This window comes from Myotis daubentonii, chromosome 11 (assembly GCF_963259705.1).
Source record: "Myotis daubentonii chromosome 11, mMyoDau2.1, whole genome shotgun sequence".
Taxonomy (NCBI): Eukaryota; Metazoa; Chordata; class Mammalia; order Chiroptera; family Vespertilionidae; genus Myotis; species Myotis daubentonii.
This window is the reverse complement of record NC_081850.1, coordinates 53,233,264-53,260,528: the sequence shown is the minus strand read 5'-3', so window position 1 is coordinate 53,260,528 and position 27,265 is coordinate 53,233,264. Positions and strand designations below refer to the sequence as shown.

Here is a 27,265-nt window from a genome sequence, read left to right as displayed (position 1 = left end):
AAAAGGACAAAAAGGACAGTGTCATCATTAGGCAATCTGGTGGCAAGGTGAGAACAGAAGCCAGCCTGAGTGGGTTAGAGACTGATCTGGAGCCAGAGAGCATAGACAACCTTTGGGAAGCTCAACTGAGGAAAGAGATGGGCAAATAGTAAAAGGAAGACCTCAGAGCTGAAGTGGCTTTGTTGTCAGGATCAGAGAAACGAGAATATTTATGGGATGGAGAGAAGAAATCAGGAAGGGGGTGTAGAGAGGGAACTGAGGAGCCTGAGAAGTTGTGAGGGGACAGAATGAGGAGACAGGAGGGATCAACATCAAATTGTGGAAGGGCACCTCTTCCTCTGAGGCACAGAAAAGAAGCCAAAGCTCTGGAGAGATTTGTGGTGGGCATGGGATTGTTTGTGGAGTCCAGGTCATCAGAACTCTCTGGAGCTCTGGTGGCAGGATGAGAGATAAGTGGCTGAGAAAGAAGAGAGGGAAGCCGTGGGGCCCCAGGACACCAGAGAGGGTTGGAGAATCAGCTGTGGGGAATGGCATCCAGCGTCAGTAAGAGGTGGCTCCGTGGTCAGCTAAGCGGAGTGGGCTGGGGGCTGGGGCAGCTGGGCTTAGTTGCATGGGTCTGTAAGACCCCGTTCCTCTAGCTGGGGGGATGCAGTGAGGCGAGCAGAGGTGGGGGCTTCCCAGGATTGGGGAACGGAGAAGTGTGGGACAAGTTCCAGGGGAGAGGGGGTCAGCAGTGAAGTCCAAGGTTCTGGCCTAGAAAGAGGACACACTGTGTGTGTGTGTGTGTGTGAGTGTGTGTGTGTGTGTGTGAGTGTGTGTGTGTGTGAGAGAGTGTGAATTGAGTGGCTAAGTAAATTCATAAATGAATGAGGTGAATGGATGAAAGAGGATTGTATATGGTGTTCAAGGACTTGGTCAGTTTCTTCTAAATTGTTGAGGATTATATGTAAGTACATAAATGAATGAAAGGGAAACAGAGGTAGTTAGAATTGAAGGAAGCTCACCAAAGCTTTGAGGTAGGAAGTTTCAGAAAGCATTTTATGGAACCTAACTTAATATAAGGGCCAAGAACCTGGACCCTTGCCTCACTCCTTTACAGAAGCAGGAAGCAGACTGACAAATCTCAGAGGGAAGGTGGCGAAGGGTGGGTGGGTGAGGAAAGATTAACCAAAGAACTTATATGCATATATGCATAACTTATGGACACAGACAATAGTGTGGTGAAGGCCTGGTGGGGGCAGAAGTGTGGTGGAGGGGGTCAATGGGGGGAAAGAGGGGACTGTAATACTTTCAACAATAAAGGTAATTTTTTAAAAGTCCTCCTGTAGCACTTTTTAATATATGCCAGGGACTGTCCTAAGCATTTTGCATGTTGTAACTCATTTAAACTTCACATCATCCTGTGAAGCCAGCACTCTTATTATCTGCCTTATACAGATAAGGAAACTAAGGCAGAGAGGTGTTAAGTAACTTGCCCAGGATTACCCAGTAAGTGATGGAACTGGTATTTGAACTAGCCCATCTGTCCCCAGCGACCGTAACCAACCACTATACCATCCTGTCTCTCTTAGCCTGTCATTTCGCCTCATCCCCAAGCTTTTCTCCAATAGATATATTTCTCTCTTCACCCTTTACTGACTTCTCTTCCGAGTCCCTCAGACCGCATATTTCTGGAGAAAGTTTTCAATGAACCTTGCTTACTGTAAATAATTGTAAGAACTTTCCCTCAAATGATACCCAGACATACCATAACTTCATAGTAAAATACCCTGCCCCCCCCCCATCTTCTACACTTCATCTCCCACCCCCAACCCATTGGCTATGCCCCATCCCTGAGCCAGGCCCATATCACCTTCTTCCTCCCCAGCCCAGGGGGCTCTTCTCCCTGACCTGGGATTGGACCTCCCTGCCTTCCTGGGAAGACTCTAGGGAAGTGAGTGTTGGAGGAATCTATGACCTTCCAACTAAACAAATGCTTTACCTATCAGTCTATCACAGTGGCCGCCAACCTTTCGGACCTCATGGACCACCAGTGGTCCGCGGACCACGGGTTGGCGACCGCTGGTCTAGCAGATGCCTGCAACTTGACTACAGTGTTATAGAACAGGGGGCTTTCCGGATATCATCTTGGCCAGTTCCCGGGAGATGTCTCAATCTCACCCACTAGCCTCAGGTTGGAAACCTCCAGTGACAAAGTGACCCTGAATTTCCACCCACTAGGAGCCAGTGCCCAGGACATGCCTCCATGCTACCCACCAGGGACTCCTGCTCAGCCTCAGCTTGGATCCCTCCAGTGACAGAGTGGTCCTGAATTTCTACCCCCTGGGAGCAGCCCTAACCCAGAATCTCCACCTTCAGGATGAACACAGACTGGAACACAAAGAAGGAACCAACAGGCCATCTTCCTTTCTTTCCCTCTCTCATTAAATTGCGAATAATAATGCATTTACTTATTCTCCCACTTAAAAAGTGGTTTAAATCCTTTGAAGAATCTTGCAAGGTAGCTTGGCTAGACAGCAGGCAGGACAGTCCAGTGCCTCTGGTGGGGGGGCCACGATCTTCCACTCGCCTGTCTTTTGGTCCAGCAAGTAGGCATTTGGATTGATGGTGTAGTCCTTCGTCTGGACATCGCTGGCTGTGGTGATGCCCCCACATACAAAGACTTTGCTGTCTCCAATGGAGCAGATGGCATGGGACACATCCAAGGGACAGCAGTTTGGCAAGAGAGGCACTGTGGTGGTCGTCTTGTTGGCCTTTATCTTCTGCAGGTTGATTTCCACACTCTGCCGGTGGCTGTGCACACAGAGGTTGTTGTCTTGATCAAAAGAGAGCAGGGGCCGGTGGTTGAACTCAATGGGGAAGGTGATACATTGGACTACGTCCCCAGTGTTGGTGTCAAAGCAGTCCACCACCCCGACCCGAGAAATGTAGCCCTTCACCAAGCACCGCCCAGTGACAATGTAGAGGTTCCGGTCACCCTTGGTGATCACGGCTGTCCCATCCATCGGAATGCTCATCTTTCCTGCCAGGTACCAGGCCTCCTTGCGCTCATCATAGCGATAGATGTTAGAGACATACCGCCTTGGGGCAATGCTTCCACCCACTGAGTACACTGTCCCCCCGCAAGTCACCATGGTGTGGAAAACAAGCCCAATTGGGAGGTCAGGCAACTTGGTCCAGGAGTTGTCATCCATGTCATACCGCCAAGCTGTCTTCAGACCTGAAATCTGCTCAGTGGTGCCACCAGAGATGTAGATGTAGCGACCAGCAGAGGTGGCGCTAAGTGCTGCTGCCCGGTAGGGCATCTCTGAGAGCTTCAACCACAGGTTCTCCTGTATGATATAGGCAAATACTCCATCATTGAACTTGCCCTGGGCCTTTTGGCCACCTAGGATGACCACCGAATCAAGCAGGGCCCCTTTCCGCTGGTAGCTCAGCAGGCTGCATGGCTTCTCCTGCTTGCGGTCCACGAGGACACTCTCAATCATGGTTGCGTGAGCTGAGCTGTTCTCCATTCCCATCAGTTTGTTGCAGGCGAATGTCAGTGTCTTGTTGGAGACGGCATTAAGATTGATGTACATGAAGAACTTCTTGAAATACTTCTCCCGCTCATCCTTTCGAAAGTACACCCAATTGATGAGCGCGCTGAGAGCCTGGTCCTCATTGAGCACGTGCAAGTTTTCATCTCGAAGCAGGCGGCCAAAGATGACGGGTGGACAGCGCATGAAGTGCATGGAGCCCTCAGGACTAACCCAGTAGTGGAAGTTGTCACGAATGCCGGAGTAGGCCAAGTCTGATACCTCTTTGAGCTCAAACAACTCGGCCAAGAAGAGGTAGTGCAAGCAGTTGGCACGACGGATGGACTTAATCAGAAAGTCACTGCAGTGGATTCGAAGGCGTGGTGTGTTGAAATACTGGGCCCCGCGAAGGAGTTCCTCCACATTCTGCTCTGAGATCACCACCTTGCCACTGTAGAAGTAGTCCAGGAGCTGCTCCACTGTGGTCGGACTCAGGTAGTTGGGGTCAATGGTGATGAAGAGCTCATTGGCGGTCTTCATGTCGTTGCTGGAGATGAGGCTCTTCACGAGCGGAGAGACAGCAGCCAGCACGTTTTGATGTGCAAAGAAGACATGGTGATCCACAGTGAGGGCCATGTCCCAGTACTCTTTCCGTTTCCTCTGTTTGTTCAGGTTCTGCAGCACAAAGCTGTTGTAGTTTTTCTCAGTGAATTCCAATTTCATGGTGCTTTCTTGCTGTCTGAGGCAGAAGAGCAGCAGCAGGTACTGGAGAACAGACTTTCTCAGGCCTTTGGGTTCAAATTGATGGTTGTTTGTGGAGCAGTTGATCAGGGAGGAGTGGGTGTGGGAGAGAGGATGATGTCATAGAGTGGATGAGGTCATCACAATGCAGGTCCCCTCTGAGGCCTTTCTCCCCTCTTACGGCTCCAACCTGCCAAGACCAAATACCCTACTAGGACCTAGTGCCAAGGGCCCAGTGCTCAGTAGGAAACCAGGGTTGCAACTCCTACCTGGGACCTTCAAACCTCAATTTAAGGCTGCTTCTGGAATGTCAGAGCCACTTTGGATGGGGTTGGTGTAGGGAGGGATAAGGGAAGGCGGGGGAAGGAAAAGGATTATTAGATCATCTAGAGCAGTGGTTCTCAACCTTCCTAATGCCACGACCCTTTAATACAGTTCCTCATGTTGTGATGACCCCCAACCATAAAATTATTTTCGTTGCTACTTCATAACTGTAATTTTGCTACTGTTATGAACCGTCATGTAAATATCTGATATGCAGGATGTATTTAGGTGACCCCTGTGAAAGGGTCGTTTGACCCCCAAAGGGGGTCGCGACCCACAGGTTGAGAACCGCTGGTCTAGAAGAATCCTCCCAGTGTACAGGAGGGAAACAGACCTAGAGAAGAGAGGGGACTTGCCCAAGATTAGTAGCGAGCTGGGAGCAGAGCAGGACCCAGAACCCATCCTCTGTAACTTAGGACTCTTTCCACTCTCCCAGGCGTCTCCTAACTACTCAGCTCTCCCCGTCTCTGGTTCTTAGGCCTTGAAGTGTCTTTCTTGGGCAAGACTCCTGGGCATCAGAGAAGAAAAGCTCCGACGTTTGCGGCGGGAGATGGCATTCCTTAAAATAGAGGAAGAGATGGAGGCCACTCCCTGATGCAGGAGTTGGGGGGTACTGGGGGATGGGAGGGCCTCCGAAGCCCTGATTATTTCAGTTCCACAGCAAACGGGGACATTCACCCCACATTTCCCAGTCCCTAGTTGTAAACTGTTGGCGTCTGTCATGGGTCAGCTCTCTCCAAGTTGCCCATTCATGTGAGATGGGAATAATAGTACCTGCTTCAGAGTATTGAGTTAACATGAGAAACTCGTTTAAATGAGAATGTTAAGCACGGTGTTTGGCTTGTAGGAAACGTTCAATAAATGCTAGCCGTCATTATTTTATTAATATTACATTAGGCCAGCCAAGCAGGGCATTCCTGGCTCCTTCCTGCATGGATACTGTCGGGATACTGGAATGTGCCAGCCCTTAGGGCGCTCCTGAGCCGCCTGTGGCCACACGGTGGGGCTGGAGGGTCATCTCCCGCCTGTGTGGGACCCAGTGGGTGGACACTACAGGCTCTCAGTTACCCGAGCGCGCCACCCCGCTGCACCCCTCTCCGGGGTGCGAAGAGCCGTGGGGGTCCCCCTCTTCCGCTGGGCTGCCAGGCGCCTGCGTCCCCCAGGACAGAGGCGCAGGGCAGGTCCGTCTGCTCCGACCCCGGAATGGAAATGCCTGGCCTCTTAGGCTCACCACACACAGACCTGTGTCCAGGTTACCGATGGGGCACCGAGCGCAGACAGGGTGCGCGGGACCGCGAGGCCAGAGAGGAGCCGTCTCAGGTCGAGGCGTCCGCCCTCGACACCCCGCCCGGCGCGCGTGTTGAGCTGGGAACCCCCAAGGGCTGGTCCGGCGGGGCCCTCAGAAGGTTCGGCTGACATGGATCCCTCCTTGGGATAGACGCTGCGGGCACTCCGGGAGCCCCACGCCAGCCCGGAGACGGGGTGCCCACCTGGTCGAGTCCGCGAGCAGCATTGCTGATGGCGCGGAGAGGACCTGGGCTCGCCCCGCCTCGGGTCTCCTCCAACCTGGGCGCGGAGCCCCACTCCTGGCCCCCCGCGCGCCCTTAGCGCCCCCACTGGGAAAACTCAGCGCCGCCTGGAGCCTGGGGGGCGTGAGCCGGTCAGCGCTTCCTTTCCCCGGCCGAGTCAAATTCTCATTATTCGCGGGCTCTCCCGCACCCTTCCATTCCAGACCTGGCCTTTCCTTCATCTTGGCATTTGATACTTTGCAAATTACTGAAAAGGACCTACCTTTTCCTGCCGAATGCGTTCACCTTGATCCCTGGCGGGGACAGAGGCGCGCAGTCTCCTGAGATACCTGTCTGCACGGGGCTAGGCACTTGTGTTTTCCGACCGGAAGGTGGCTGAGACTTCAGCCCCTCCACAGAGCGGCCTTAGATGAGCTCCACCTGGCTCCGTTCTCTCCCCGTAAGCATTACTGAGCTCTAATGGTTTCTCCAGCCCCGATCTCGCAAGACTTGGGCAGAGGGTGAGGCCTCTTGGTGTTAATGCCAAACACCTTCTCACTCCCCTTGGCCTCCAGGCCTGCCCTTCAGAGAGGGTGTCAGACCTCACCTGCTGGGGCATTTGTACCCAAGAGTAGGAGCTGGGAGGGGAGGGTCCTACTGCTTCTCCCACTGCTTTGCTCCCCATACCCTGCAGCCTTGGGGTCATTTGGGTGGAGGTGGTTGTACCCCTTCGCTTTTGTTTCAGGCCCCCTGAACACCAGGGCAGGTAGGTCTCCCATCAGATGCTTCCATCCATTTAAGAAAGCCGGGCCTAGGAACGTGTCATGGAGACCTTTTTCCATGTTCCAGACGTGATACAGCTCGACAAACTGGGGCCCAGAGAGGACGAGGACCTTGATCAACTCAGACTGCTCAGCGCTAGGCTTGGAGCCAGGGTTCCTGACTCCTTCTGCTGCCCTCTGGTTACAATGGAGACCTGGAATCTGGCTTCTCATCCGCTTTTATTGAACTTGTGGGAGTTGTCATCTTTAAGAAATCCAATAAAAGGCATGCAATTACTGCCCATCTGCTCAGTCAGCTTTTTTGTCTGGCTTTTCTTCACTCCGGGCAGCTCCTCTGGTCAGCTTTTTCCTTACTCCAGCCAGCTGAGGACGGGCCTAAAGGGGCTGGCTGCGTGCCAGCGTCCACGCCTGGTTATAGATGTGTACGTTCTGGGTGGAGGGTGTTTCTTAGGGAGTTCAATAACTGGTCAGTGAATCCGTTGCTCATGGGGGTTGCCTAGAGGTGACCTGAAAAGGACCGCAGCCCAGGGCCTTCCGTCCTTCCTTGGCTTCCTGCCCAGCTCAGCACTTTCTGTTCATGACGACTCCCTAGAGGAGCGGACCCTAATATTTTAACTTTCTGGGACCATCAGTTGATATATCAATTTGTTGGGAAGCCCTGAAGAAAATGAGGTGCATGTTTTAAAGGTACACAGACCTGACCTGGAAATAGAAAACTCAGGAACCGTCTTTCAGTATCTCTCCCTCTTTTGTACTTTTAACAACTGGCTTTTTCACTTCTTTATTCCGTATTTTCCAACTCATAATTTGGCTTGCATATAACTTTAGCTTGCCATGGCCCTGATTCAAAGTCATGGCATCCTTACTTTTTTCAGTTCCACTGGTAAATTCTCTCATATTTCTTACCAAATTCCTGGTCCATGACCAGTTCAGGGATTGACTACCTTTGGATCCCATGTCCACTCTAGTCCAGTCAGCTGTGTGATGGTAGGTCACATGGTTCACACCATGGCAGCCTAAGGAGACATCTACAGAGGAGAGGTTGGAAATATTCAGAAGCTTGAATTACAGGAACTCAGAGTTATGGATTACCTTAGTCATCGATTCAGAATCGGGCATGAATCACAGGGAGGAAATTTTTACACAAAAGAAAAAGATTTTATTTTTGTCTTAGTCAGTATCCCTGGGTGAAATGAAGGGCACAGCACGAAACTGTGTTCACAGTGCAACACAGACCTTCTGGAAACAAGTTTCAAAGACTGGCTGCTCAGACTCCAGTCTTGAAGCAGGCAACCCCGTAACCCCTGCCCCTGCTGTCTTACCCCCTAGTGAGGTCATGATTGCAGGGACACTCGGCTTGGCGTCTGGGTTGGTCCCTCCCACATGGGCCGTGAAATTGTTATTCAGGGGAACTGTGTGTAGTTTGAGGCAAAACACAGAGCCAAATTATCGACTCTAAGCCCCGCATGGGATATCTCCTAGGAACATTTGGGCCTGTCACACATTCCAGGAAGGAGCAGCGGCACAGCTGCAGCCACAGCTGCCAGGAACAGCCTGGCTCCCGCCCTGCGTGTCGGGGAGGGCAGGGGCTGGAGGGTTTCCTCTGGGGGCCCTGAGTGAGCTCACCCTCACCCGAACGCTGACTTCATCCATCCAAGGCCGTTTGGCTTAGAGCCCAGGCAATATGAGGGGCGCTCTCCCATAACAGGCCCTGGGCCACCTAGCAGACTTGGGGTGTGTGTGTGTGTGTGTGTTTCAGGCCTAACCCAGCTCCCCAGAAATCAGGGGGTGCATATTGAGCTATGAAATGTCAGGGGGCTTTAAGAAAAAAAGAGGGGGGCATCAAGGGGTGGTGGTAGGAGGAGAACTTTGTTATTTTAAGGTAGAAAAATGCAAGGAAGTGAAGCTTTTTTCTCCATTTGTTCTTTGGCAATCCCATCTGAGAATTTCAGGGGCCATGCAGATGACATCATGTCTTACAACAAAGAACTCTCAGTAATTCTGTGAAATGGAACCCCTGCCCGCACCATGTTTCTGATGGAAGCTGCTTTATTATTTATGTGTTTTAAGCTGTGTTCTATGTCACATTTAAATGAGGGTTTAAATAGTCTTCAATATCTACCACAAGTAGATTCTAATGCATGAAGATCACAGGAAATGACCTGTCACCTCCCAGCATCGCAAACATTTGGAGTACAAAAAGCCTAGGGATGGATATTAAAAGTAAGAAAGGTACAGAAGAAGTTTACTTTAAAAATAACCCCAAAAAGTTTAAAACTTGATTTTTCCCCAAAGTCCAAATAATTGTGGTCTAACCATCAGAGTAAAGGCTTCATTGGCTCAATCCTTTGATAAGAATTAGTTCATGCACAACTGTATATCCAAGGGTGTGTGTGCAAGACACGCACATGCATCACACACGCAAGCACATACACCCACAAAGATGGATACACAGCTGAGCTTTTGATGTTCTAGGCACTTGATATCCATGTTCTTAGTCTGCCACCTGCCCATTACATTGGGCAAGTTACTTCTTAGGAGGCAGGACATTTTCTTCAAAATAGCCCTGGTTGACAACATTCCCTGCTGGGAAGTATCTAGCCACCACGAAGGAGGACCCGTCACTTGCAGATGCCTTTCCCACTCCCATCTTCTTCGTATTCTTCCATACCATGGCCGTGAAGTGTCCTGTGGGGGAGCAGACAGGGGGAGAGGGACACAGGTTAGTTAGCAACGTCTGGAGAAGGATGTCGCAAGAGATTCTTTAGCTCCTGCACCATCCTGCCAGACTCAGGAGCTTGATCTTCACAGACACCCATCAGAGACACGGGACACGGAACATACCAACTGCCTGCTTTTCTATAGCATCAGGTCCTCTCTGCTCGCCTCACCACTTATCGATGCCCAAAGGTTTCGTGGCCTCCCAGACATCATGACGAATCCAAGTTACCCCAACAATTAGGATACCACCCTACCTCGAACCTGCCTTCAACCCTCCCCCACACTGCACTCTTCAAAGTCGCCAACGATCTCCATGTTCCTCTCCAATGGTCACGTTTTGTCTTCATCTTACTCGACATCTCAAGAACATTAGGTTGACTCCTCACCTTTTCAAAGCACTCCCCTCTTGGGGGTTCCATGATGCCACCTCTTGCCATTATCCCCATCTCACTGCCTCTTCCTCCTCCTGATCTCACTTGTAAATTGTTGGAGGACTTGCACTTCCCTAGACTCAAATTTGGGCTCACTTTTCTTGCTGCACTCCTTAGGCAATTTCATCTTTCCCTGGCTCCTAAATTCACTTCTCCAGCCCAAACCTCTCCTCTGTGCTCCAAACACAACTACTTACTTGACATTTCCACTTGGATGACTCACAGACATCTCAAATTTAACCTCACTCTTGATTTTGGGCCGCCCAAAGTTATCCTTCTCCCCACCATCCCATTTCCTTTCATGACAGTTCTGTGCACGCAATCCTAGGGATAGGTCTGTATTCCTCACCTGTAGAGAGCGCCTGGGAAGGCACATGGGCATTTCTTTAATTATTGTCAGCTGAACCCAGTGGCGTTGGCAGAGCCACGTCCTGGAAACAGACCTTGCCAGAGGCAGGAGTGTTGTCAGCCTGACCTTCAGCCCAGGCGCCAGGGGGTGGGTTTCGTTATCTAAATCCAGCCAAGCACCAGGAATGAGTACGACTCAGGCCCACCCAAGAATGCACATAATCTCCTTTGTCTTGACCTTTAGTAAAACTTCCTGGGTTTTGCTGTATAAAATAAACAGGCTGTATTGGCTCTGGGTGCCTGTCTCTCCATCAGAGGACAGTGGTCCCTCCCAGTCCCAGCTTTCCCTACTGTATGTATGTCTGTCTCTCATTTTCTCAAGCCCCGTCACCCCTACTCAGGAACCGGACCGCTCTCTAGCCGCGCTGGACATGGGAAGAGAGAGAAATATTTATATTCACCCTACTTCATTCCCCCACAACAACCCAATGCTGACAAATCTAACTATATATAAAAGACATCTCAAGTCATCCACTCCCAAAACTTCGGTCCCATCCACAAACTTTTCTCACTTGGACCATTCATTGCAATAGTCCCCTGGCTGGTTCCCCAGCTTCCACCTTTGTCTTCTCCAGTTCACTTTTTGCTTAAGTAGCCAGAGTGATCGTTCTGTGACTGAATCAGACCTGTTCCTTCCCTGCTTAAAAATCCTTCGATTGCTTCCAATTGCACCTGGAATGAGAGTGAGTGCTTTGGACCAGTGGCCTCTTTTCCATTCCTTTAACACCCCAGGTTACTTCCCACCATGGAGCCCTGGCACACACTGGTGTGGAATACCTTCTGATGACCAACGTTTTCTTGTCCCTTAGGCCTCAGTCTTAATGTCACTTGTTCAGAGAAACCTTTCACAATCCCTTTGATTTCCAGAACATCTCCCTCCCAACATAGTCTTATCACACCTGTTTTTTCTCTTCATAACATTATTACCATTTGCAATGTTAGATTTGAGTACTGGCCTATTGCTTGGCTTCTTCATGAGGCTAGAGAGCCCCACATGGGCAGATACCAAATTGTTTTATTCACCAAAGTATACCCAGGACCCTGGCACAGCCTGCACATGCAGCTTTTACTGAATGAGTGAATGGAATGAAAGGCATATGAAAGAATCCTCTTGGATTCTGGTTCTGCTTTCACTAGAAGTGCAGGCCTTCTATGAACTCTTTGAGACCTTAACAAGGTAGAGCCTCCTTCAGTTCCCTCTGCTCTCCGTCAAACAGACCAGTTCTTTCTCAAGTTACTGCCTGATCCTCCGGACACTTCCGTGGCTTGCTGAAGCTTCTCAGTATCAGTCATCCACTCAGGTCACCTGCCCCTTACTCATGGATCCTTTCAAGCTGCTAACAAGGCTTACCTTCCTACTCCCCTCCCATTTTGGGGTCAAAGAATTGATGCTGTAAAGGTACTCTTTGCTCAATGCCATAAATTCTTCTTATCTCCTGAGAGTAAAGGTCGGGAGCTCATCTCTTCCACTCTGACTATTGAGGTGACAGATCAATGGGATATTTACTGCCATGTCACAGGATGGCATCTGTTTGCTAAAATAACCTTGAGGCAATTGTGTTTCCTCCTGGAGGGCAGGCACCACAGCAGCCTTACTGACCACCATACCCCCAGTGTTTAGTACTGGACTTGGAACATAGCAGATGCTCAATAAATATCAGATGAAGAAGAGACAGAGGGAAGGAAGAGGGAGGAAAATCACGATCAGAGTGGCCCAGTTTCTCACAGAGTGGTTCAGAAAGAAAGAGGGTAACCACTTTATAGCCATTGGAATGTGTGTGTTTTTTATAAAAGAAACAGATTTTGGTGAGGATGTGGAGAAATTGCAAAAGTTGTACATTGCGGATAGGAATGTAAAATGGTGCAGCTGCTGTGAAAGACAGTATGGTAGTTCCTCAAAAAGTTAAACATGGCCGAAACCGGTTTGGCTCAGTGGATAGAGCGTCGGCCTGCGGACTGAAGGGTCCCGGGTTCGATTCCGGTCAAGGGCATGTACCTGGGTTGCGGGCGCGTCCCCAGTGGGGGATGTGCAGGAGGCGGCTGATCTCTCTCATTGATGTTTCTGACTCTCTGTCTCTCTCCCTTCCTCTCTGTAAAAAGTCAATAGAGTATATTTAAAAAAAAAAAAAAAAGTTAAACATGGAATTACCATATGACCTAGCAGTCCACTTCTAAGTATATACCCAGAAGAATTAAAAGCAGGGACGTAGATATTTGCACGTCAATGTACACAGCAGCATTATTCACAAGGACTGAATAGCCAATGAGGGAGGACTAAATGTCCATCAATAAATGAATAAATAAAACGTTGCATATACAGACAATGGGATATTATTCAGCCTTAAAAAGGAATGAAATTCTAACATGTGCTACAACCTGTATGAACTTGAGGACATTATGCTAAGTGAAATAAGCCACCCAAAAGAACAAATATTGAGTGATTCCCACTTATATAAGGTTCCTAGAATAGTCAAATTCATAAAGACAGAAAATAGAATAGTAGTTACTAGAGGGATAGGGAGGGAGGGGAGTTATTGTTTAATGGGTTCAGAATTTCAATATGAGATGATGAAAAAGTTCTGGAGATGAACTTTTTCATTCATAGAGTGGTGGTTGCACAACACTATGAATGTATTTAGTCCCACTGAACTCTACACTTAAAAATGGTTAAGATGGTAAGTTTGATGTTAAGTATATTTTACCACAAAATTAAAGCAAGAGAGAAAGGAATAAATGAACGAATACATAGATAAATAAATAAATAATGGTAGCTACACTTTTCCAATTTTCCAGGGACAAGAAAACAGTGATATCTCCCATGTGTATCAGAAATGGTAAGGACTGAATAAATAACTGTTGATTGATTAAATGGTGTGTTTTCCCCTACAGTTGAACTTTTAAAAAAAAATTTGGGTATAGTTTACTTATTTGTCTACATACAAAAAAGATTTCCTTTCTGAAAATAACCAAACATAAACACTACTCAATAGAGTCGATGTGATACGGTCAACGCAAGAATGAAAAGAAAACAAACCTTAAGTACAACTGTGCACCTTTTCTGCTACTCCTTACGCTTGTATTAACCATCGCCCAACAAAACTCTGACTTTCACCTCAGAACAGAGAAACACTTCTTGCCGATTCACCCTGGTCCTTATGGTTGTGAGTCGCAGCTCCAGGCTTTTGGCAGCTTTGCCAGGTGTCACCGCTTCTATGGGCTGTCTGTTCATCAAGGCTCAAGTCCTTTCTCAGACAAGCCTTTTCTCTCAACAGACCGCATGCTTTGGCCATAGGCCCGCCCCCTCCCTCTGTCACCCAGAAAAGGAAGAAAGAGCTGCTGTTTATCCACTGGTTGCCAAGAATCTGATTACAGACACAACATGAGCTTCGGCAGCATGAATGCCTGTGGAAGCCTTTTCCAAACAGATGAGGCTAAGTTATCTTTCTTCTGGCCCGGGAGGTTTCTGTCCGCACCGAGATAACTGAGTATGGTATTCACAGATGAGTTAAAGGACACGACTTCCTTAGCAACCATCAGATACACACTGGTTTCTAACTCTAAACTACTAACAGCTTGCTTTTTCTTTTTCTCCTAAATAGATCACATCCTCTTTCCTGCTCTGGACCCAAACTTTCTAAAATATACATTTGAAAAACACATTAAGTTACAGCATAGCTTTGCAAGGGAATCATGCACAACCGTAAGAAAGAATGAGGAAGCTCTTTTTGTACCGACAGGGAACAATCTCTGCCAATCTGCTGTGTGAAGAAAGCCAGTGCAAAACAGATCCCGTATCTGACACCAGAATATAAAAAAGAAAACAAAAACATATATTTACACAAATACTGGCATAAGCTCAGAACAACTCTACAACGATACATAGGAAACTGGCATCAGTGGCTGGCCAGGGATGGAAGGCAGGCTTCTCCCCTCACACAGCTGACACGTATCAGGCCACGTGAAAAGTACCGCTAATTCAGAATACACCAACAAACAAACCTGCTCATTAAAACAGAATATAACAAAGGAGTTGCAAGAAACCATTTCCCTCCACTCAGCACTTGGCATAGAACTGTGTTCTTTACCACAAGATGCTGACAGGGGTGGGGTGGCTGGAAGGAGATTGTAGATATTTCAAAGGCCCTTCCACCTCCACCATGACCTTAGGTCAGGGGATCCCAGGGCAACGGTGCCGCTCTGGGGGAGGCTGGGGTGGGAGACGGGCCTGCAGATCTGAAAGGGTCTTGCGAGCCCTGATGGTAACTCCCCCCAAATCTGTGCTCCTGTCTTAGGCTCAGGCTCTGTCCGTCCCCAGGCATTGCCCACGTTCACCTGGGATGAGAGGGACTACAGTTCTTCTGGGGTTTTCCTCCTTAGGGGTGGGCAGTGTGGAGCGACGGTGAGGCGGGCGGTCAGTGACCACGGAAAGCTGAGTCCCGCTCCTGGCTCAGCTTTTTACTCCGTATCAATGCAAACAGCTTTCCCATTCTTCCTTACCAAGATCTACTATATACCGTGCGCGGTTCCTGCCTGGGAGCAGGGGCCGTGGAAAGAGCATCAGACTGAGGACAGAGGTGTAGAGAGGTCTCTGCCCCTTCCTGGGGCTCAGCGTCCTCCTCTGCGAAACTCGTGGCATGAAGCCCCACCCCACACCCAAATGGTGCTGCAAGGTTCCGAGCCAAGGACGGGTAGCAAAGCTAACCACTCGCTCTGACACCTGTCCAATGGCCCGTGAGTCTTGCTCACGGCGGAAGCAGATCCAGACACTATAAAATCACACGGCTCCTAGACACAGATCCTCATGAGAAGGACTCCAGGTTCTGCCAACACATTTTAATCACGGGAGGAGCCGTTACTGTCCCCTCCCTCATCATGGAACTGGGTTGCCACAGAGCCATCACTTCTCCCTGCGGGCCCTGGCGCCAGCCCCCTCAGGCCTGAGTGCCCAGGGGAGAAGCATTTCAGCAGATGTTTTGATTCCTGCCCACAGGGTTGCAAGAACTCCTGCCCGAAGGGGTGAGCAGAAAACCACAGGAAACAGTGACTGGTTCTGAGAACATGTCACTTCCCGCTTCTGAAGAACCTCCAGAGGGTCGGAGGCCGTAAGAGGCCCCACCCATGGGTGGGGTGGGGAGGAGAGGGAGAGGGTGGGTCAAGAATCCCCTTTTCAGTTTTTCTGGTCAGAGAAACTCACAGCCCCTTCCAACCCCTCCTGGGCCGCCCCAGGTGCACCTGCGGTGGTTCTGAGGCAAGAAGGAGCCGGGTGAGGCCTGGTGAGGGGCCAGAGGGAGCCCGGCGCTCAGAGATGCTGGCAGGGCTGGGGTGGGCCTTGAGTGGGTTACATGCTTACCGCTCACAGCGGAGGCCTACGAGAAAGGCTGGATGGTCCCCCAGTCAGCGGCTCCTGCACCTAAAGGCCACCTCCCAGAATGTCCTGTAGAGACCAGCGCCTTGCCCCTCTCCCTCTAAGACAGGGAAGGACGGGGCGTGGACCCACGTTCACACAAATAGCAGTGCCAGGGCTGAGACTAGCTCCAGGGGTTCTGCAACCCAAGCTCACCTGAACCTCAAAGGGCAGCCTGAAGGTGGAAGGAGAATGCCCGGGAGGCCATGAGGCCTGGGGCTGTGGCAGGAAGGAAGCGGGGCGTGAAGGGAGGAGGGAGTTAAAACCCAGAGAAGCGTGAGCGTGGCCCTTTTCCTGAAGCCCCAGGAAGCTGTTGGCAGTTTACGCAGGAGAGCAACGTGGGCAGAGAGGGTTTGGGAACATCCTGGGTGCTCAGGAGCAGGCTGGATGTAGGGAGCAAGACCAGAGTAGGATGACCGGTCACAAGTGCTGAGGCACCACTTCTGGAAAGCAGCACCCGGCAGCTTTTAAAATGCACAGCCCCTTACGACACACACCAGTCATCCGGAAACTTGGAGCTGGCGGGGCGGACAGCATCGGCCTGGGAGCTTAGATGGTGTGTGTGTGTGTGTGTGTGTGTGTGTGTGTGTGTGTTGGGGAAACAGGGTTTTACCCTTTGGGCAAAGTCAAATCAGACAAATATGGGAGAGGTAAAACAGGAGGGAAATGATTGGTTTTCAGAGGGTTAGCTCCTCTCTGACACCCAGCAGTCCAGGGCGAGGCCAGTGGTGCCACCCAGTCACTCACCAGTCCCTGAGGTGAAGCCAGGCTGCTGGAAGTTGTAGTTCTTAATCTCATTGTACCACCGATCAGCCACCTCCTGCCCTGTACGGAGAAGACACTGCTTAAAACTCAGCAGCAAAATCAACCCACTCCTATTCCTTCCATCTACTCCCACCAACCGCAAGCCACTCACCCCACAGGGAGGGGTCCGAGAAAGCGCCCATGAGCTGAAACAGGACTCCTGCCCAGGGGCACACCCGAGCTCAAGAGGTGGCCTCGGGGGTTCGGGGAGCCCTGGCCTGGGATCACCCGCCTCTGTTCCTCGCCCGGCCACGAACTCGCCGTGGCATCCTAGGCAAGGCCTTCCCGCCCTGGGCCTCCGTAAAGAGGGTTACCTGCAGTGCACTCCAGGGGCTGCTGCTGATGGTGTCCCAGAGCCTCCCCTCCTCCCACCCCAAGCCGGGCTCCCGGAATATCCACAGGAGGGAAGGCAATTGGGCTGCTGGGCCCCGGTGTCCGAGGCAGGCAGACGGGTCCTCTCTGGGAGCAGCCCCTGGCCTAGACGTGCTGATGGGAGAAACGCACAGCATTTCCCTGGGAGCTGCGGATCTCAGGGTCAGAGCTAGAAGGAGCCTCGGAGCTCGAGCTCGGAGCAGAATCGCAAGCTTGAATGTGTGCTCACGCCACCTGGGGCTCTTGCTAAAGTGCAGTAGGTCTCGGGGCAGCCTGTGAGTCTGCATTCCTAACAAGTGCCCAGAGGCCGCTGCTGGCTATGCACCACGCTCTGAGCGGCAAGGAAGGCCTTCGAGAGCCGTGGCCACACACTGGCCTCGTTGGGGGAACATGTGAAAGCTGCTGATGCCTGGGACCTGCCGCAAACAGATGGTACATGTATCTCTGGAGGAGAGACCCGGGCCCTGGTGTGTTTAAAAAGCACCACAAGAGCCCATGTGCAGCCAGTGTGGGGAACCGCTGCCTTAGCAACCACTTACCCAGCCCCCTCTCTGTCGAGATGGGAAACTGAGGCCAGAGAGGGAAGGGCTTGCTCAAGGCTCCCTAGGGAGCCAGTTCAAGGCTGGGAGGGAACCTCCTCTCCTACTGGCTCTTTCCCATCCCTCTCCCTCCTCCCCTGGGCCCGCCAGGCCCAAGACCAGGCCGGGGAGGCGGCTGCGGGCTGTGGACTCCTGCCTTCCCTGGGAGCATGCGCGCCCCTCTCCCCCCAGGGGCCCCGAGCTGGGGAACCAAGAGGACACTGGGGCCTCCCCGGGGAACTCCCAGGAATGTGAGGCCCGGGAGGGAGGAGGCGGCTGCCCCTGGGCTTGGAGAGGGCTTCAGGGAGGGAGGCCGTGCCGCCAACATTTTTCCTAAAAAGCCAGGACAGGGCTGTCAGACCAGGAAGCTCAAGGATGTCTGGCCCGTGTGGCGGGGTCGCCACTCCAGGCTGAGACGTCAGATGAAGGGCTGTCCTGCCCATGATGGTGATTTTCTTTCCGACGTGTTAAAAGCTCTGCTGTGCTTTTCTGGTGAGAAAGTTACTACCCCAGCTCTGTGAAACAATCTGTTTTAGAAGAATGGGAGGCAAGTAACATTCTTCTGCAGCTGGGGATGCTGGGGAGCAGGGTGGGGGGGGGGGGCCTGCCAGAGAGGCCTGCGGCGCACCCTGCTCCTCGGCTGGGAGCTCCTCCGAAAGAGGGTGCGGGCAGTCCGACTCCTCTCTGCATCCCCGGCAGCAGCACAGGCCTGGCCCCACCAGGGACACCGCGGTGGCGGCCCTCAGCCCCGGAGTGCAGAGCTCGGTTCCTGCCCGGCTCTGCTCTGCGCCCGTGGTGCCCATGGCTACCCGCGGAGGGAGGGCCCCAAGGGCTGGAAGGGGCTGCCGAGGCCGGGCAGAGGGCAGGGGAGCCCAGAAGGCGACCCACCTGGCTGATCGTAGGATGCCCAGGCCAGGTTCTCCCCGCACTGGCCGCGGCTGGACTCCGGGCTGTGCTTGAGGATCCGCGTGCTGGCCAGCGCCTCCGAATACCTGCCGGGAGGATGGTGTTTCTCAGAGGAGCCGCCCAGGGGGGCCCGAGATGAGCCCTGAACCGGCGTGGCCGCCCGTCCTTCCGGGGCTCCGGGCTCGGGGCTCCGGGCTCGCAGCGCAAACTGGGAGCGTCCCTTCTGAGCAGCTCTTTTGAGCCCCAAACAGCCCATTTTACAGAGGAGCAAACTGAGGTTCAGAGGAACAAAGGGGCCTGCAGAGTCGTTATTCAAGCCTGACTGATCCTGCCCCCCAGGGCCCAGGGCCGTCACCCCGGGGCGCAGGGGACTCACTGCTGAGCCTCCTGGTTGAGCTTCTTGCACAGCTTCAGCGGAGGGACGCCATGCCGCTGCCGGTACTCGTTGTGGGCCCGCAGGACCTCGTTGTTAAACTGCTTGGAAGCTGCAATGATTCCAAAATGGAGGTTGTCTCAGTGCAGGGAGAAGACCCACCGGGGTGAGAGGGCACCTTCTCAGCCAATAGCAGGCCCCTCAGTGCCCCAGCCAAAGGGACAATGTGAGGAGTGCTCCACCCCTCTGCCACCCTATCTCCCTCCCTCCACCCCTCTGCCACCCTATCTCCCTCCCTCATACCTCTGCCACCCTCTCTCCCTCCCTCACCCCTTTGCCACCCTGTCTCCCTCCCTCACACCTCTGCACATCTGCACCCATGGATTATGCAGGGCCCTATGGGCCATGTGAGGGATCTAGGTCTTTATCCAAAGCAGTGGGGAGCAACTGACTGGGGGCAGAGGAGTGAGCTGGGGAGATCAGTGTTTCTGAAAGTTCCTGCTGGCTACTGAGTGGAGGATGGGCCAGGGGTGCAGAGCAGATGTTGGGGTGGGGTTGGGGGTGCTGGGCAGTGAGCAATGGGACTTCTGAAAGACAATGTTTGAATGAGACTGGATATCTCAGACTGGACCTATGGTGCCTGGTGGGGACTGGGCAGGACTGGAGGCGGGCGCTCAGAGAGAGGGGCCAGGGTGGAGGAGCCCCCCCACTGGGCTGGTAAAATCAAGAAGACAGAGGGATAGGTGAAGAAAAAAGGACCAGGAAGGACAGCATTGGGAAGTGAATGAGGGGAGAGTGTGGAAAAGAATGTGTTGGCGTTGGGTGCAGAGGTGCATTGAGGGATGAAATGGAGCCTGTGCTCAATGGGGTCATGACCTTAGGAAGGGCAAGGTCTGGGGTCTAGGGTTGGGGAAAGAATAGGTGGGTGAAGCCAGGTCAGGCAAGGTCAATAGTGGGCAGAAGTCACATCAATTTGGATCTGAAACGGAACCCCATCCATCCAACACCCCCGTTCATCTCTCCACCCTTCATTCCTCCGTCCATTGATCTGTCCTCTCTGCTGCAGCAGCATCCACCCAGTCCCAGCCCACCCATCGGTTCCCGTGCTCTCTGAGCACCTCCTCCGTGCCAGGTCCCGTATGGTGTGCGAGGTACGCAGGGACGAAACAGCCAGGTTCTGCCTCAAAGAGCTCACACTCCGAAGGGAGACAGCCTGCAGACAGACACTAGCAAACGGGGCGACAGGGCCCCGGTGCGGCTGAGCACAGGTGCAAGAGGAACTTGACAGGCAACCTACGGCGGTCTGGGGACTCAGGAAGGAGGTGACCCCAGAGAGGAGGCCCCAAAGATGTCTGGACAGCAGCAAGCCAAGCGTGGACTGTGAAGGCCCTGAGTGACAGCTGTAGGGATCTGGGAGTGTCCCTCCGTGGGAATGGGGTGAACTGGGTGAGTCAGGAGTGAGGGCTACCGAGAACCCTTAAACTGAGCTCGTCCCATTTGGCAGGAGCCTGTCCCCAAGGCCTGGCTGAGGGCAGGCAGGGAGTAAACTGGAGAATGACAGAAGCATCAGGAAGCATCAGTAATTCCTGCCATTACCCCAGGTCACGTTCGTCAGCTGTCCTTCTCCTCGGCTGTCTTTTTACCCCATGGCTTTTGGCCAGATGCCAACCCAGGGGAGATGAAGGCAACTGCCCGTTGTGGAGGCAGAGCTGTCCCAGGGGCTTTCGGTGAGTTGAAGAATGAGTGGCACCGACCCCGAGGGCTGTGGAGCCCAGCAGGGCAGTCCGGTGAGGCCCAGGCACAGCGATGTGGGCAGCACAGGGACGCGAGGCCCGTGGACAGGCAGCCCCTGGAGCCAGGGCCGGGCTCCACTTGGTCCGCAGGGCTGTGGGCCTGCCGTCTCCCAGGCAGAGGGATATTTATAAGGCTGCTAATCACTGCACTCCCAGACTATGGGAAGTTAAGAGAAATAAAAGTGAAAGTTCCTGTGCTCGACCTAAGCTTGCTGCCTAGAAACCAAAGCCAGTCATAGTCCCCACCAGGCCCAGTTCCCTGGGGCAGGGTTCCCAGGAAGGGGTCAGGAGAACTTCCTGGTAATCATGACGGAGCCCTCCCTCCCCACCCTCTGGGCGGCACCCCCACCCCCTCGGAGGGGTCCCCTCCCAGCACAGCAGACAGTCCCAGCCCTGGAGGCTCCACACAGCAGGGCCTCAGCCTCAGGGAGACAGGAGATCCCTGGTGACCACACCCAGCAAGAGGCACACCCCACTTATGTAGAAAAGTCCAAGGACAAAGATAAACATCGGGAAAGAAGGTCAAAGGAAACCTACCCGTCCCCGCACCAGGCCGGGAGAGCCCTCACGGCCAGCCCTCAGTGGGGAGAGGGATTACGTCCTCATAGGAGGACCCACGGAGCTCAGGGGGCCGCCCCGAATGAGGGAGGTCTTTTCTTCTGCGTTGGCAACCACTGCTGGGTGCTGGGCTGGGCACCCTCATTGACTTCTCACCACCATTTGTGGGAGCTGTCCATTCTTTAAAAGGAGGAAACTGAGGCTCAGGAGGGGAGGTAACCTGTTCACATTCCCACAACTGGCTCAGGGGTGGGCCCGTGAGGACAGAAGCGCTGTCCTTCACCCCACCCCACCTCCAGGGGATACAAGTCAAAGGACATCACAGAGACAGAGGGACCGACCAGACCTGGAGGAGGGTCGGGCTCAGTGAGGTTGGCAGCTGCCTTCAAATCTCTGAGGGGGGGGGGGGGGGGGGGGGAGAAAAGAACTGAGGTTTCAGACCTGCCTAAGGGGCCCCAGAGGCGAACCGGGGGCTGCAGGAGTAGAAGCTCCAGGGGTAGGTCTGGGGCTCAAGGTCGGAGCTGCTGGGAGGTGGAAGGGGCTGTCTGGGCTGGCTCCCTGGGGCTGAGGGGTGAGGGGAGGGGCAGGGCTAGGCTGCCTGCGGGAGTGGAGGACACAGGCATCTCAGGGGGGGCTGACCTGGGGGCTCTGTAAGGTCCTTTGGGGCCTGGGCTTCTAAATGCCAAAGGCTCCAAGGAGGTCTGTGCCCTCCTCCCGCCTGGCTGTGGGCTAGCACAGGCTCCTCCCTCAGCATCTGTCCTCCTCTGAGGCTGCCTCATTTCTCTCCCCACTCCCACCAGAGGCCAGGACTGTCAGAGGCCGGGGCAGGAATTGTGGACAGGCTCCTTCTACCCCTTGGCAAGAAGCTGGTGTGAAAAACTTTTGCCAAGTCCCCTCACCAAACCAAAACCTAGTAACTAACCCAACTGCAGTGACAGCCCCTCCCTGGAGTGGAATTTTAAACCAATCAGTCTCGAATTTCCTGATCACTAATGGGACAAACTGCCTGATAAGACCTGCTGCTTCCCCCTAAGGGGAGAGGACGCTGCCTAACGTAACACACCCTTTAAAGTTCTTAGTCTCACCCTCTTTAGGCCTATAAAAACCTCCCATTTGTACAACTAACTCATCGGAGCACCCTTCTAGTTGCTAGAAAGCAATGAACCCATGAACTGCTGACTAAAGCCAATTAGATCTTCAGATGAATATTGTTCTTTAACACTGGAAACTGCCCTGGTCCCACCTTTGGGGTAAAACTGGTTTATCAGGAAGGAAGAATAAAAAGTTGAGGGGGGAAAAAAAGAAAGGAAGAAAGAGCAGCTTCCGTTCCAGGAAATTCAAGAGGCAAATACCAGCTCTGCCTCTGACTAGCTGTGTGATTTTGGTCAAGTTGCTTAATCACTCTATGCCTCATCCCGCTCCCCCCCCCCCCCCCCCCCCCCCGCATAGAAAGATGGAGATAGCAGTGTCCACCTCACAGGGCTGTTATGAGAATGAAAAGAATTAATCTAAGTCACCGCTTTAGAACAGTTCTGGAACACAGTGAACAGTTACTCGGTGTCAATTATAATGATATCATTACTAACAAAGCCTCTGACTTTGGGAGACGCTGTCCCATCGGATCCCATCCCTGATTTCCACGGGAGCCAGACTGCTGGTATTTGTATTAATCTTTTTTTTTTAAAAGCGTATTTTTATTGATTTCAGAGAGGAAGGGAAAGGGAGAGAAAGATAGAAACATCAATGATGAGCAAGAATCCTTGCTCGGCTGCCTCCTGCACGCCCCACACGGAGGATCGAGCTTGCAACCCGGGCATGTGCCCTGACCGGGAACTGAACCGTGACCTCCCGGTTCATAGGTTGAGGCTCAACCACGGAACCAGGTCAGCCGGGCTCTACCAATCTTCAATGACCTCTTACAGCACCTCTGAGCTCATCAGATATTTGCTGAGTGAATGAGTAAGCAAATGAATTGGACCATAGTCTTCTCTTTACAGATGAGGAAGCTAGAGTCTTTGGGAGGACATGTGAATTTCACAATTTCATAGGGTGAGTCCACATTCGAGCTAGATCTAAGAGCAGCCTCCTCTGTTTCAAATCTCTCCTACTTTCCACTTTGCATGTACTTCCCTTTCCCTAAGCAAGAATGGTGGTTGCTGGTTCCAGGCTGACCCTTTGCAGATAACAGTCACTGAGGGAATGCGGGAGCCAGGGCAGCCCGTGCCCATGCTCCAGGCCTGCCTCTCTGGGTTCCACATCCCCATCTGTGTGAGAAGGAAGTATGACACCCGTGGTTTTCAAAATATCTTCAAAGCAGGGAAACCCTTTCTTTGAACTTTCCGCCCCTCCCCCACCCCAGCCCCAGAAAAATCACAGATGAAAATGGAACAGCTGGAACCGATGTGGCCCACGCAGCCACACCCCGCAGAGGTGTCAGGACCCTGCTCAGTAGAAAATTCCTGGGCCAGTTGGTCCCCAAATGCTTTCTGCCCTGATGGCAGAGGTGGGTGGAGGGGACTTTAAGATTTTTAGAGGGAATTAGAGGGTGTGCAGAAGTCCCTCCTGAGCCAGATTCCAGGCTGAGGAGGAGGCAGGGAGCAGGTGGCAAGGGATCAGTGTGGTACGGGAGAAAGCCCACATCCGGGAAGTCAGAGAGCTGGCTTCAAATCCCAGTTTGTCCACCTACTGGTCAAGGTCTGAGTTGGGCATGGTACTCAACCTCTATAAATCGACACAATCGACAGGAAGAAGCTCCAAGCCTGGCATGCACCAGGAGCTTAACAATTGGTTGTCACTATATTAGGGACTAGCGGTTTCCACTGAGCCCAAGGCCTGCGCTGAGGGCCCATTGTCTTTCTCTGCCCCCATCACAGTTGCTGCAAACTGAAGCCAAGCAAGGTGGGCGATGGACCTGGAAGTCTCTGCATACTGGGCTGAGCGTCTCCTGGAATTAAACCTGTGTTAGCGCAGTAACAGTTTTCCAGCAATGCCTACCAACCCCAAGTAGCTCTGTGGTATCTCTGAGGTTTAAGATTAAAGAGAGATGAGCTCCTATGAGGAAACGAGGGCACAGAAGAGGCAGGGACCAGCTCCTTACAATGGCCTTTATGAAACCACATCAAGCCCCTTATGGCTACACATTTGTGAGAGCTGCGGGCCCTGCAGCGCAGACCTCAGGCTGGTGGCCTGGAGCTGCTGGTTGGGGCTGCACTGAAGGCCCATTGGGCCTGGGCTACCCAGAAAGCTCACTTTCTCTTGGAGACCCTTAGGGGAGCCAGGACGGTCCTGGGGGCTCCCAGTCTTTGGGAGAGACAAATACAACACATGTGGCTATGAGGGAGAGAGGCCTGAGCCAGCATTCTGGAAGGTCCCTGGTTGTGTGTGGGGGGTGGCACCTGCCTGAACCAGCTAACCTGCCCTCTGCCACTGTCCCCTTTCTCTGAAACCTGCTTGATTCTGTGTCTTCAGTCCTAGAAGCTGTCACCACCATCTTGCACCCAGACATACCTGTGGCACTGTCCTCTCATTTACAAGTTCGTCACCAAAACTGGCTTGAGGGTACCACCTCCCAAACCCATCCTCTCCTCCTCTGCAGCTCCTTAGAGTCCCTGTCATCGGTGCCTGACAACTGAAGCACCCTCTTCCTGACCCCCGCCTCTGCCCTCTTCCCACCTGATCACTCTCCTGCCACCGCCAGTGAACACCTTTCTATGGCACTGCAGGTCTCAGGGATAAAGTCCAAATTCCCAAGACTCTGGGGTTTGGCACCTCCTCCAGGAGCTTCCAATAGCCCTTTTGCAAAGGAGACCTCTCCTTCCCCTGAGCTCCCACTGCCCTTCACCTGCTCCCGTCTAGTGGCTGAGCCACTTCCCGCCTCTCATTGAAGCATGCGATGCCTGTCTCATCCCCAGGTGACTTGATTCATCGATTCGTTTCACAGTCCAAAGGAACACTCCTGAGGACCGGGTCATGCCCTCCACAGCACCGAGGCCACCGTACAGAGCCGACAGACGGTGGAATGGATGGAAAAAAAGGGAGGGAGAGAAGGGAGCAAGAAGGCAGGGAGAGATGGGCAGATGATTGAACAGATAGAAGAGCAAGCACTCAGCCGACAGCAGGGCAGGAGAATTGCTTCTCAGGGGAGGAGCTGGAAACCACTGATTAAAATGTGGCTTTAGGAAATTTGTGGATTTTCTCTTAATCTACAGGGAAAGGAGTTGATTCCTTAAAGTGCTCACTCACATCTGCCATGCTCGTGCCCCATCACCACCTACCGTCATGAATTTTAGCTTCATGACGACACCTCATGTCACCTTTCCACACTGTGAAGGCCCCAGGGGATCGTTTGGGCCACCTCACTGTACAGATGGGGGAAGAGCCTTGCTCAGGATCACACAGCAAGTGGTGAGCACAGCCAGGGCTGGAGGCCAGACCTGTCACTACGGGCAAGGCAGTGTAAGGCCAATGCCAGGGGAAGGCATACTCCCAGCGCGTGCCCATGAGGCTGGATCTCGAGGACAGATTCCAGAAGGGACCCAGCTTTACCCTTCTCAGGCTGACACCTCAGCCTCCATGAAGCAGGACTTCTGTTCAAGCTGTTCATTAAGGGCCTCCCGTGAGGCAGTAGCTATGCCCAGAGAGTCAGGGCTCCTGTCTGGCGGCCAGGAGTGAGGTGTCTGTGGGAAGCCGTCTATAGCTGGGCAGTGTCCCAAGCTGTGTAGGGGGAGGCTCGCGGTCACCTCCCCGCGGTGGGCTGCATCTCCCTGGCTGCAGCCAAGAAGAGACCTGCCCTCCTTCTAGGCGGAGGGAAGCCAGGGATGGCCTCTCAGCCCCGAAGTTGAGTCTACCAGGATGGGGAAGATTTTAAACCTCAGAGAAGTGGAAGAGGCAGAGTGATGGGGGTGGGTGCTGGGACCGGAGTGCCAGCCTCCGGATGGCTGAGTGGAGGTAGGAGGTGATGACACCAACTCCCAGAGGACTCCAAGTTGGGGCTGAAGCATGCACCCTCTCTCACCTGCAGGCCATGGGGTGGACGGTGTTGGGAGTGGCAGGTAAGATCTGCATTTTAGAAAGTTCACCGGGGGCAGCCACAGTGCTGAGCACCGGCCACCAACAGGTCGGAGAAAAAGGGGAAGCGGGAGTCTGTGCCCTGGTGGAGCCTGACACCCGGGCACATACTAGCAGCCTGGCACACACCCTGGCACACAGCCTGGCACAGAGGGGGCCTCAGGGAGGCGGGACAACGACAGAAGGATGCTCGAGCTGTCCTTAGGAGGACTGCTTGGAGCACGCCGCTTCTCAGGGAAAGATGCTGTCACCGTTTGGCTTTTTCCAACTTCTAACGCTGTCCGCCAGAAACAAAGCAACAGCCACGCCTTGGCCGGACCCTGAGCGCCGGGAAGCCCTCCCAGGCGCAGGCTCCGGCTCCCAGGCAGGGGGTCCCTCCCTCAGCCTCGCCTTCCCTCCCTCTCTCCGGTGGCCCCGCGGCCACCCAGCTTCCTGGCTGCCCCGGAAACTGCCTTCCACGCGCCTCCGGGCGCTTCGCCCCCTGCGCCGCTCCATCCGCGCCTGGGTCCCCGCCTGGCAGCCGGAGCCGCATCCCCGCGCCGCGGCGGCCGCCCAGCCCGGGAGATGCAGCCCGCCGCCGGGGGAGGTGACGGCGAGCATCCCAGAGCCCGCGGCTCCGAGCCCCCCCACCCCGCCCGGCCGGCCCGGCGGCCTCACCTGACTTGCCCATGGCCGGCTCGGCGCGCTCCGGGGCTCCCGCTGCCTCTGCGCTCCGGGGCCCGCGAGCCGCTAGGGTAGCCTCGGAGGGGCCGGGCCTCCGCAGCCCCTCCCCGGCGCCGCCCGGCCCCCGCCTTATAAGGCAGCAGCCGCTGCAGGCGAAGGCGCCCGGGGCCACCCGCCGGCTGCCTCGAGGAGGCGCTGCGCGCCCTGCGCACCGCGAGCCTCCCCAACCGGCTCCGGGGAGCCGGCCCGCGCAGGGACTCCAGGGCCAGCCCCAGGCTCTCCAGGTGCGCACCGGGGGCCCGGGGCTTTTGGGG

The 27,265-nt window shown here is 53.7% G+C and overlaps 2 protein-coding genes across 3 annotated transcripts; both read right to left on the bottom strand.

Moving 5' to 3' along the window:
- Positions 1–201: 201 nt before the first annotated feature.
- On the bottom strand, positions 202–4,841 carry CCIN (calicin). The gene has a single exon (XM_059657331.1). It carries the CDS (start codon positions 4,239–4,241, stop codon positions 2,475–2,477), a length of 1,767 nt encoding a protein of 588 aa, XP_059513314.1. The 5' UTR covers positions 4,242–4,841; the 3' UTR covers positions 202–2,474.
- A 3,168-nt stretch (positions 4,842–8,009) lies between these two features.
- On the bottom strand, positions 8,010–27,091 carry GLIPR2 (GLI pathogenesis related 2). Of its 2 annotated transcripts, XM_059657329.1 has the most exons (5): positions 26,946–27,088; positions 18,874–18,982; positions 18,480–18,583; positions 16,585–16,662; positions 8,010–9,561 (listed from the first exon to the last, which is right to left on the bottom strand). In XM_059657329.1, the coding sequence occupies exons 1-5, from the start codon at positions 26,956–26,958 to the stop codon at positions 9,401–9,403; spliced, it is 465 nt and encodes a 154-aa protein (XP_059513312.1). In that variant the 5' UTR covers positions 26,959–27,088; the 3' UTR covers positions 8,010–9,400. The 2 variants fall into 2 exon arrangements, with proteins under 2 accessions (XP_059513312.1, XP_059513313.1); XM_059657330.1 differs by lacking the exons at positions 16,585–16,662; positions 18,480–18,583 and having other exon boundaries at positions 9,495–9,561; positions 26,946–27,091.
- Positions 27,092–27,265: the final 174 nt, after the last annotated feature.